Source organism: Camelina sativa, chromosome 19 (assembly GCF_000633955.1).
Source record: "Camelina sativa cultivar DH55 chromosome 19, Cs, whole genome shotgun sequence".
Taxonomy (NCBI): domain Eukaryota; kingdom Viridiplantae; phylum Streptophyta; class Magnoliopsida; order Brassicales; family Brassicaceae; genus Camelina; species Camelina sativa.
Genome location: NC_025703.1, coordinates 16545083 through 16556979, shown reverse-complemented (window position 1 = coordinate 16556979; position 11897 = coordinate 16545083). Strand labels below are relative to the sequence as shown.

General features: G+C 39.5%; 2 protein-coding genes across 2 annotated transcripts in view; both read left to right on the top strand.

Annotated features, from left to right (window-relative positions):
• LOC104767895 (zinc finger BED domain-containing protein RICESLEEPER 1-like) lies at positions 4198 to 4716 on the top strand. Its single transcript, XM_010491860.1, has 2 exons — positions 4198 to 4572; positions 4663 to 4716. The coding sequence occupies exons 1-2, from the start codon at positions 4198 to 4200 to the stop codon at positions 4714 to 4716; spliced, it is 429 nt and encodes a 142-aa protein (XP_010490162.1).
• The window catches only part of LOC104766532 (nuclear pore complex protein NUP133-like), a 5759-nt gene continuing 3779 nt past the window's right edge, over positions 9918 to 11897 (top strand). The window contains exons 1-3 of the mRNA XM_010490440.2: positions 9918 to 10198; positions 10304 to 10410; positions 10497 to 11615. Of these exons, the coding sequence (XP_010488742.1) occupies positions 10011 to 10198; positions 10304 to 10410; positions 10497 to 11615 (1414 nt within the window). The 5' untranslated portion in view covers positions 9918 to 10010. The remainder of the gene's footprint in view (positions 10199 to 10303; positions 10411 to 10496; positions 11616 to 11897) is intronic.

Below are 11897 nucleotides of genomic sequence, written 5' to 3'. Positions count from 1 at the left end.
TGTTGTTAATATAACATTAAGTTTACAGAATAGAGACTAAACTGGGGAAATAACAACCAAGGGTTGCCCAAAGTTTAGATGTGTAAGCCAATTCATAAGATTTGTTTTGGGATCATGGGTTACAAGCGCATCCCCATATTCACGATTATAAAGGAACAGCTTGTCCTTGTCCACAAGTGCTAGCGGCGAGAGCGCGAATTTGTGATTCTTTCAAAACCAAGAAGAAGTTATATTGAGATCTATCGAACAATTGCATTCCACGTCTTGTGGTCAGAATCGAACAACCATATGGATTGGTTGGGCCACCTTTTCTCGGATACGGACAAACGATCATTGAGGTTGCACATAAAGATATGAGATATCTAAAGGAGCGACATGGAGGAAAGGAGGTTTTGAGATGACTAGGAATGTTTGGTGTGAAGATCCAAAGACAATACGTTGGTTTCGCCGCCGTTGTCCGAAGAGGCAGAGGTGAACCAATGAAGCGAGCCATCTAAATACACAGGAGCTTGGATGTGAAGAATTTGATATGGGGACACTTCACAAGTAGTAGCCTCATGGTTTAAGCCTAACTCAGCCGAATTATACAACCAGATAGGCTTGTATGTGCCAGTGATTTTGTCTTTACCAAATCCAGGACAAGGGTATGGGACTGGACTGACCATGGGTGTCTCTGTCTCACCACGCTTAAAATCAACTTGTTGGAAGTTATAGGGAGGGAAAGTCCGAAGCCATCGAGTGGTGGGATTAAACACAACACTGGGCTGATCACAGAGCTCGTAGATGCATATAAGACCGTCACAACTACTATTGCAAATTTGGTATAACTTGTTCTCCTTATCCCAAGGAGTAGAGATCTTAGCAGAAACTGATGATCGCCTACGTGGGATAACAATTCTTCCATGCTTCTTTTCTCTGTGAAGCAAGAGAGGAGTCCTCTAGCACGCACAAAGTACCATTGTAGTTAACTTATAGGATAAAATCTCTCAAAATATATCTATGAGATTTGACCGCAGTCGGCGATCACGACGGGCTTGCAAGGTTCCGTCTCAGATGATAACTTTTGCAACTCCTCCTCAATATTCTTCATCACATCCAATCCTTCCACAACTTTGCTGAACACGACTAGCTCACCGTTGGCGCCTCACACATGAGGATCTGGAATAGAGATCTGTTGGAGTCTCGAGCACTGTTGGCCATGGAGAGGATGCCAAGTATAACTATCAATTGGGCGGGTCACCCGTGGGCTTGTCCAGTCCAAATACAAACGGACGGGCGAATGATAGATTTAGTCCGCGGACCAAATGGGCAGAGACCAAATAGATATTGGGCCTGCCTAAATTTCTAAAATTCTAGGGTTTTAAAATTTGGGGAAAACAGAGACTTATCTCTAATTTCTTATTTCTTCGTCTCTTCTTCATCTTCGAATCGCTCCAATCTTCATCTCAATTCCGACATCTGTTAAGGCATATAGAAATGTGTAATACTTGATTAAAGAGTTTGTGGGTTCATTGGCCGCTGGGATCGTTTCGCTTGAGCATCGCTTGATCAAGTATGTTTCTTGCTTTCTCTTCTCTTCACTTCACTCCTATCGAATTTGGTTTAATGGGTCATTCATTTCTTGTCTCAAATGCCTTTTGTGTTCAATTTCTTATGGAAAAGATGTGACATTTTTGTGTGTTTCTAGTTAAAAATTCTCTGATTGTTGGATCCATGGTTTTGAATTTAGCAAGTATGTGTATTATTCTAGTTTTTGTGACCTCTTAAGTGAAGTGTTTCCAGTAATTCTAGTTTCTGAGTTTTGTTGGAGCCTTGAGTGACAATTTGTTGGAGCCTTGAGTGATCGGATTTGAAAATTGGGTTTTCATCATTCTCTTTGTTTCTTATCCAGAATCTGATAGTGAGCCTTGAGTGTTCTCTTGTCTTATAGTTGTTCTATGGTGTTTTCTGGTGTTGCAACACTGATATGATATTCTTGTGTTTCAGATTGATTCCAGAATTTTGCTGAAAGAGCAAGGAGACATTACTCTTCTGTTTGCTTGTAGACATGGTACTTTACTAATTGAGCATTGAGTTGGACAGAATTAATACTTTACTAATTGAGCATCCGTAAGTCTTATCGGTTTTTTTCTGCTACTTGCAGGTCAGGGTAATGGATTTGGATACTCAAAGCTTGGTTGATGAATACAACTTGGCTGATGAACACAACTTGGTTGATGAAGACAACTTGTGTCGTGAAGATGAAGATATGCCTCTAGCAACTCTTAGTGAGAATGAGACCGTACCTCAGTAAATTGCTTCTTCTAGGACTGCTGAGAAACAAGGTACAAGTAGTTCAAAACATTCTAGTAGACGTCATGCTAAATGTTGGAAGAACTTCACACTAGGAAAGAAATATGTTGATGGACCTAATGTTGGTAAACATGATGTTACATGCAAACATTGTAAGAGGAATTATTGTTTGAATATGCGTCAAAATGGAACTAACACCATGAATCGTGTAACGCCCGTGAACTGAGTTCCAGTTTCAGAGGTTGGTGTCGACCAACACCATATTGTTTTAAGGTTGTCAGTTTGATTCGTTCTCCGGTTTTGTGTGGTTTAGTTTTTTTAGAGAAACCCTTAAGTTCCCTATAAAAGGGAAGACGCTTTGTTCGGTTGAGGGATTCGTTCTCTTCCCAGCTGTTTTCCTGCCCTAGAGAAGAGAAGAGGGTTTTTTTGGGTATACTTGGAGTTTAGGGAGTTGAGGAGATGGTTTTGGAGATGGGAATGAAGGATAGTGGCGATGATGTGGCGTGGAGGAGAACAGGGGAGCATTGGTGGTGGTGAGTTGCTGCTCCTTCCTCAGATTTCGTCCATAAACCAAGGTAAGTGGCTAATGTTAGGCTTATATAGGGTTTTGGAATGATTCTGATGGATTTGTGATGGGTAAGATGGAGGTAAGATGGATTGAGAATAATCCATGGGTTGTTTTCCTTGGTTGTTGCCTTGTGAGGCTATTTTGTTTGTGATTATTCATATGGGAAGCGAGTATTATGGAGAGTTAGGGTTTTGCCGCCAAAAGAGGCTGAAGGAGAAGTCTAGCTCGTGGTTGCAGGCTTGGTGTCGCTCGATACCATGGTGGTGTCGGTCGACAGCAACACCCACATACGGATAGCGGGAACTGGTTCGAGATGGCTACTTCGGAGCAACGTTTGGAGGATAAAACGGAGTCCGATTTGGCTGAAATTTTGGAAGGTAGCTTCGTGGTGCTACAAGCTTCATATCCAACGGTGGGTTTATGAAATGAACGGTTAGTTTGTGTTTTAGGTAAGTGTTTGTATTGTGGTCTGGCATAGACGGTATTGTGGTAATGGTGGGGTGTTGAGCGACACCATCATGTTGTCGTGTGTTTGGGTCTTAGGAAGACATTTGGAGTTAGGTTTGGATGAGGAGAGATCGACGGAAGTGATGCCGTGAGCATTGATGTGTGTGTTGGTTCGCAAGTGGTGCGATGGGTGACGTTCGACACCAGGTGGAGGTGTCGTTTGACACTAGAGGAGTTGATAGTGAATTGGAGTATTCGTGGGGAAGTGTTGTCCGTGGCTGGACAGAATCAAATATTCCAGCCCACCTCTCTTGTTACTCGGTTGCTAGGGGTGGTTGGTTGTGCGACTAAGTAACTAGATGAGGTGGGATTTGGGTGTATTTGTAGGATTTTGTAAGGAGTGATTTCTACGCCGGTTGTCTCATCGGAATTATGGGGTTCCAGTGAGATTGTTTCCCGGGATCCTGTGTGAAGATTGGAAATCCGGGTGCGGTCGTTTCAAATCATCATATGCGATCTTGTTCAAAGACTCATGAGAGTACACCTAGCATTAATAGGAAGTTGGATATGATGGTCTTTAGAGAAAAAATTGCAGTGGCTTTAATTCAACATAATCTTCTATATTCGTTTGTTGAATATGAAAAGATTAGGGAGGCTTTTACTTATGCTAATCCTTCTATAGAGTTTTGGAGTAGAAATACCGCAACATCAGATTGTTTCAAGATTTTTTAGAATGAGAAAAGTAAGCTTAAGACAGTTTTAAGTAGAGTTTCGGGTAGGATTTGTTTGACAACAGATCTTTGGAGAGCTATAACTATTGAAGGTTATATTTGCTTAGCAACTCACTATGTTGATGTGAACTTTTGCAACCGTTTGCTGAGCTTACAAATATGATTTCTGGTTCATCATATCCGACAGCTAACTTGTATTTCATGCAAGTGTGGGCAATTAAATGTTGGCTGAGAGATCATGAGGATTCTAGTGATCTAGTTATTTGTGATATGGTTGAGGATATGAATGAAATATATGAGAAATATTGGGAAGAATTCAGTGACATACTTGCAATTGCGGCAGTTTTTGATCCAAGATTGAAGTTTGCATTTCTAGAATTTTGTTACAATATCTTGGATCCATCAACCAGCAAGTCAAAGTTGGCTCATGTGCGTAAAAAAATGGATCAACTCTTTGGAGGTTATAAGAAAGACACAAGCAATGTTGCATCCACTTCACAATTTTCAAGAAGGAACGTTCCATTTGGATATGATGTAAGTATATTTTTTTTGTCTCTCATTGTTGATTCTTTGATTTGAATGTAAAACTGTGACTTACTTTGAGCTTGTTGATTCTTATGTCAGGGATCTTATACTTACTTTTCACAAAAGAATGGAACTAATGGAAAATGTATCTAGAGGAGCCAGGGTTAGATATGGTTCAGTTTAGAAGTTTGAATCTGCTCTCATATTGGAAAGAAAATTCAGGTCGTTTTAAGGAGTTAGCCTTAATGGCTTGTGATGTTCTTAGTATACCTCTTACAACAAAGCAACAAAACTTTGAAAAAGTAGATTTTATTAGGGAAAACAACAAAACAAAATTCAGATTTTATAAGGGAAAACAACAAAATAGAATTCAAATTTTAAAAGAGAAACAAAAAAAATAAAATCCAGATTTTATAAAAGAAAACAACAAAATAAAATTTAGATTTTATAAGAGAAAACAACAAAACAATATTCAGATTTTATAAGAGAAAACAACAAATTTTTTTTTTCTTTTGAACAAACATATGGTTTCATTCATTCAAATTCAACCAGTACAAGAGTAAGGGATCATAATCCCATAGTTTAAAAGATTACAAAGAAGGGCTTTCCCCAAAGCCTTACACAAAGAAACATAAAACATCAAGTAATAATCCATGAGAGCTTTGAAACAAGTACTTAAAAGTAGCTTGGGACATGTGAGATCATGGTTGCTTGGGTGATCATCTTCGAAGGACCCGAAAGACGACAAGGTAGTCATGGTCCTAAGACTTTTTAACTTTGGATAGAGAATCGGAGTCAAGTGTCTCACCATCGTGAGGTGCAAGAGCAAAAGCCATGCATTGACAGGGATTTGGTAGGTAGTAGACTGGGTGGTGGTGATGATGCTGAAACTTGGTTGCCTAGCTTCGTCGAATGAGGACCTTAGCGTACCAGGCGAAAGACCAAAGGGCTGCAGACCAAAACAATCATACCAAACAAAGGAACCAAAAGCCAGAGATTGCCAAAAAGATTTATCAATCTGTAACGATGCAGGTGGGTCCTCTCTCAGATGGCTCCCATAGCCAAAGAGATAAAGGAATCCACACAAAGCAGGTAGTGGAGTGACAATGAAGAATAAGCAACAAGCATGGGCTTTTGGGATATTGGTATTACAGGCAGGATGTGGTTACTGGAGGTGGCGCTGAAGGGAGTTTGCTTTGCTTCATCGAATGAGCATTTTGGGGTACAGGGCATAAGACCATAGAGATGCAGAACTTTACAAACAGACCAAAACAAGGAAGGGTAAACTAGAGCAAGCCAGGGAAGTATGACAAAAAGTAACGATGCAGGTGGGCTCTCTCTCAGATGGCGCCCTTTTGCAAAGAGATAAAGAATTCCACACAAAGCATGTAATCGGATTGTCAATGAAAGAGTTGAAGCAGACTTGTTCATATGGGTTGGTGGTAGAATAAACAGGGATTGGTTTAGGGGTTTAGGTTGAAAGCTGGATGCAATAGCTGGTTCAGAAATCAAAGAGCCTTGGTTTATCCAGTTAAGCAGGGCCACACGTTGAGCAACAACCAGGTATCTAGCATAAACTCTGAATATCCAAGACACTCTAGGACAATGGAATCTACAATGCAGTCTTCGAACAAAGAGATCAACCAATAACCCTAGGAAGTGTTTCTCGGATAACAAGGGAATAGATAGAGGTAACATGGATTTTGGAGATTTGGGCAGCAACACTTGGGATGCTTGCAGACCGAGAGTAGATAAATGGTTCGTCCCTACAGATCTTAGAGATACTGTGAGAGACCCAGGAGATGGAGACGCTCGGCGGTTGCCTGAAGAGAGTGAAAGGAGCTTCAAACTCTCTGTTGAAAGCATGCTCTGTTCTGCCAAGCTCAATGGGTGACTTGTGTGTGTGTGTGAGGCGGGAGTCGAGTAACGGAGGCGAGTCGTATCTCTGTAGAAACCTTTGTTATCCCTCGGTGCCGTCTTCGTCTCGCAAGACTCAGGAGGCGAAAGAGAGGAGGTTTCTACCATGACGACCACCTATTCAGATCGAGAGTTGAGAGGGCAATTGGACTCTGGTGCCGCCAGCAGAGAGGCTGAGACAGAGAAACCCGGAGAGGGTCTAGCCAAATCCCGGCTCCTTTTAGAACAGATGTTAAGCAAGCCTTCACTGCAGTTTGGGTTAATTGAGACGGTTTGGTAACGATTCAAAAGAGGAAACAAAAAGGGGAAAAAAGAATGAGACTTTGCTCTAGGATAGTACAAGGAACTAAACAGAGGGTTAAAGGACGGGAAATCCCGACGCCGACAGTCAGAAAACCCACCGGCGTCGAAGAATGGTGGTGTTAACGGCGCCTCGATATTTGTGTCTGGAAGAGAAAACTAGGACGAACAGCAAATCGCCTAAAAGTTTTCAGAGAAAACAACAAAATAATATTCATATTTTATAAGTAAAAGTAACTAAAATAAAAAGATTGTCGAATGGGCATGTCCATTTATATGGACATATTTTGGACCACTGTCCATTATGGACCGTCTAAATATAGCTTATATATAGAAACACCCGTATGGACACACCCATTGGACAATGAACAGCCCAATTGACAGTTATAACAGTTATAATGCCAGGACCGTCGTTCTTGAGATCCAAATTTTCGTCTTCGAAGAGACCTCCATAGACCAAATAGCGGACAAATAACGTCTCGTCAATGTAATTTTCTCCACACCATATGACTCCTGGGTCCACATAGGGGATTCATGTTCCCTTGTAGCAGGGACAGTAAAAATATCACAAAAATTGTTATGGTCCTTGTTCAATTTTAGAAAATTGGCCTTAGTTACATATAATTTTTTTTGAAATTTTTTTTGGGCCTTAAAATATATTATTTTTATGTTAATTTAAAGTGATTCTAGTGCAAATGCACACCTTGCACCCCTTATCGTTGGCCCTGCNGCTCAATGGGTGACTTGTGTGTGTGTGTGAGGCGGGAGTCGAGTAACGGAGGCGAGTCGTATCTCTGTAGAAACCTTTGTTATCCCTCGGTGCCGTCTTCGTCTCGCAAGACTCAGGAGGCGAAAGAGAGGAGGTTTCTACCATGACGACCACCTATTCAGATCGAGAGTTGAGAGGGCAATTGGACTCTGGTGCCGCCAGCAGAGAGGCTGAGACAGAGAAACCCGGAGAGGGTCTAGCCAAATCCCGGCTCCTTTTAGAACAGATGTTAAGCAAGCCTTCACTGCAGTTTGGGTTAATTGAGACGGTTTGGTAACGATTCAAAAGAGGAAACAAAAAGGGGAAAAAAGAATGAGACTTTGCTCTAGGATAGTACAAGGAACTAAACAGAGGGTTAAAGGACGGGAAATCCCGACGCCGACAGTCAGAAAACCCACCGGCGTCGAAGAATGGTGGTGTTAACGGCGCCTCGATATTTGTGTCTGGAAGAGAAAACTAGGACGAACAGCAAATCGCCTAAAAGTTTTCAGAGAAAACAACAAAATAATATTCATATTTTATAAGTAAAAGTAACTAAAATAAAAAGATTGTCGAATGGGCATGTCCATTTATATGGACATATTTTGGACCACTGTCCATTATGGACCGTCTAAATATAGCTTATATATAGAAACACCCGTATGGACACACCCATTGGACAATGAACAGCCCAATTGACAGTTATAACAGTTATAATGCCAGGACCGTCGTTCTTGAGATCCAAATTTTCGTCTTCGAAGAGACCTCCATAGACCAAATAGCGGACAAATAACGTCTCGTCAATGTAATTTTCTCCACACCATATGACTCCTGGGTCCACATAGGGGATTCATGTTCCCTTGTAGCAGGGACAGTAAAAATATCACAAAAATTGTTATGGTCCTTGTTCAATTTTAGAAAATTGGCCTTAGTTACATATAATTTTTTTTGAAATTTTTTTTGGGCCTTAAAATATATTATTTTTATGTTAATTTAAAGTGATTCTAGTGCAAATGCACACCTTGCACCCCTTATCGTTGGCCCTGCCTTGTAGCATAACCTACCATCTTTATCGTTGCCTCTCTCGCCGGTACAGAAAGAATGGAAGTTCTCCAGGGTCTTGTCGGCGAAGCGCTCAAACACGATCCGACCAAACGGCTTGTCGTCAAAGGTCATAATACGACCGTCAAATCAAAGAATACCTTAGGTTTTGCCATTTTCAAAAAACAGAATCTAGGGTTTTCTGGCTGATAAATAATCTGTATCCAAACGGCAGAGCATGAATATATATATAGTAAAAATGTCACTGACCGTCGTTCACTCAACATCCCAATATCAATGTCAATACATGGCCGCCAAACTATATAGACAATTTCTATTTCTTCTTTATTATTGATTTTATAATGATTACGGTATATCGCAGGGCAATTTTTTAATTTTTTTTAATGTACTATTTTAATACTAATTTTGTTAATATAATCTTTTGTTAATTTTAGTGATTTAGTATATAATTCGTGGTATACCGCACAACAATTTTTTTAATATTATCTTAATTAAATCAGTTTGATTCGACATATTTTATATTGGTGTTGTTAAAATAGTAAAATAAGGATTTAACCTGTATTGAAGTATCATATTAATGATATTTTATTTTTTAGTATTATCAATTCAATCATGTAATATCATATAACCTGTCATGTTATATAACTCGTTTGTGTTAATTTGAAAATTTAATATGTTTAAATATTCATAATTTTAAATTTTTTATTAAGTTTAGATATATCAGTTATAAATTATAAATTCTATAATTTACTATATACGATAAATTTACGACATATGTATGTTGAACACACATTTTTTATATTAATTGAGTAATATATGTTCATTTGAAAAAAAATTCAAATCACAATATATGCAGGAAAAATATACATTTTTATCAATTTTATGTATTATATGATGATTCACTACATTTAAATTTTAAAATAAAAAAAGGATGATAGGAGAATATTTGTTTTTAATATGGAATAAATCTTCTAAATATCTATATTAATTATAGAATATTATATATATGAATATTTAAAATATTTTAATTCTGTTTGGTTATAAAGATAGTAGAGAGAATTAACTAAACTTGTTAAGATATGAATATAAGTATTAAATGTAAAAACTTTCAATTGTACTTAACGTAACTGCTGAAAAATACTAGTATAAATATCTTTTGACAAAAAATAATAATAATAATAATTTATATCTATATTATTCACGTGGGCCGAACACAGAGCCCAAATAAAAAATATTGTAGTACCCAAAATCCTAAACCGAACCGGTCATGAAATTTCGAACCCGATTTTGACCGAACCAATTTGACATCATCGCCGAATCTTTCACCTTCTCCGATTCAAAAACTTTCTCGCACCCTTCTTCTTCTTCTTCATCTTCACATAAACCCTAAACCCCTTTTCTCGTTCTCTTCCTGGGTAAAATGTTCTCTCCATTGACGAAGAGAGCTAAGCAGAGCTCTCGTAATGACAGAACTCCACGAAATCGAGCCGCTCCGCCAGATTCTCCAGTAACTCCGGCAACTCAAAATCGGAACACTAATTTCATCTCAGATCGTCCAGCCACTGGAACTCCTGCTCCTTGGGCTCCTCGTTTATCTGTTCTCGCTAGGTATATCATTCTCCCTGTGACGAATTTTGCTTACATTTCTACTTTTTGTTTTTTTTTTATTCCTTCGATTTGGCGTATTGATTTTATCTGTTCATGGTCGTTAAGAGTTTCTCCTGTAAACAATGGTGAAAGAGGAGATGATACAGATCAATTGAAGCCTGTATTCGTCGGAGAGTTTCCTCAATTGTTGCGAGATGAACAAAGTTATCCTGGTTAGTATTTCTTTGCCTTTAAGATAGAAGTAGGTACAGTTTCTTTGAGGAATGTTACTTAGTTTGTGGTTTTCAATCTTCTCCAGGTGATGCTTGTGTCTCCGGTGGTATGGATTCAGAAACTTGTCTTTCTTGGTTTATCACTGGAAGTAAACTTTTTGTTTGGAGTCATTTGACGACCCTACCGTCGAGAAAATGCGTTGTTCTCGAGCTTCCGTCTGGTGTTTTGGCTAATGAAGAGTCTGGTAGTGGTTTACAAGATGGTAAAAGCTGGTTGGTTAGTGTTGTCCCTTGGGATACCTCTGCTGGTGCAGCAAGTAGGGCTGCTCGATCTCGTAGCCCTGTTGGTATTGTCATGTGTAACAGGAAAACTCGAGCTGTTGTGTATTGGTCGGACATCTTTTCTGGTCAGGAAGCTGCCCCTGTTACTAGTATTGGATCTTCTGATGAACATGTTGTTTATCGTTCACCTACAGGCAGAATAAGCTCATCATTCATTAAGCGACAAAGCAATGGGGTTAGAAGCGGCAGAGCAGAATATAGCGATCTCAACTCTTTGATTACTACTGCAGTAGCTGCAGCTGAACGCCTTTGTATTGCTATTGCTTGCAGTTCTAATGGTGAGCTATGGCAATATACTTGTAGTCCTACAGGTGTTAAAAGTAATCAAGTAGAGTTGAACATTAGCTCTTCCTCCGTAAGTGAGGGGTATCCAAGGTCCTTAATCTGGCGTTTTTCACAAGGATTGGCAAGAGAGTCTTGTTGGCAGTTTTTCATGTTGACAGATTGTGACATACATTGTTTTACTATTGAACCTTATCCTGATTTAACTGTTTCAAAAGTCTGGCAACATGAGATTGTTGGCAGTGATGGTGATTCAGGTATCAAGAAAGATATAGCTAGTCAAAAGCAAATTTGGCCTCTAGATCTGCAGGTAGATGATCAGGGTAAAGTGATTACTGTTCTTGTTGCCACTATCTGCATGGACCGTGCCAGCAGTTCTAGCTATACACAATATTCGCTTTTGACTTTGCAACATAAATCTGAGATGAGATTTGCAGATGGGAGAAAGGAAAGGTTCCTGGAGAAACAAGGTCCAATCCAAGTCATAATCCCAAAAGCAAGAGTGGAGGATAAAGATTTTTTATTCTCTATGAAACTCAGAGTTGGTGGCAGACCCCCAGGGTCAGCTATAATTCTTTCAGGTGATGGAACAGCCACAGTTTGCTACTGTCATGGAAGTTCTACCCGGCTCTACAAGTTTGATTTACCTTATGATGCTGGCAAGGTCTTGGATGCTTCAGTTCTTTCCTCAACTGATGAACATGAATATGGTGCATGGACTGTGCTAACTGAGAAAGCAGGAGTATGGGCAATTCCAGAGAAAGCAGTTGTGCTTGGTGGAGTTGAACCTCCAGAGAGAAGTTTGTCACGCAAAAATAGTTCCAATGAGAGGTCTACACGAGACGAGACAAGGATGACACCAT

Coding starts and splice junctions, on each gene's coding strand:
- LOC104767895 (XM_010491860.1), top strand. CDS start 4,198: ATGATTTCTGGTTCATCATATCCGACAGCTAACTTGTATTTCATGCAA. Junction 4,573..4,662: donor ACGTTCCATTTGGATATGAT/GTAAGTATATTT, acceptor TTCTTATGTCAG/GGATCTTATACTTACTTTTC.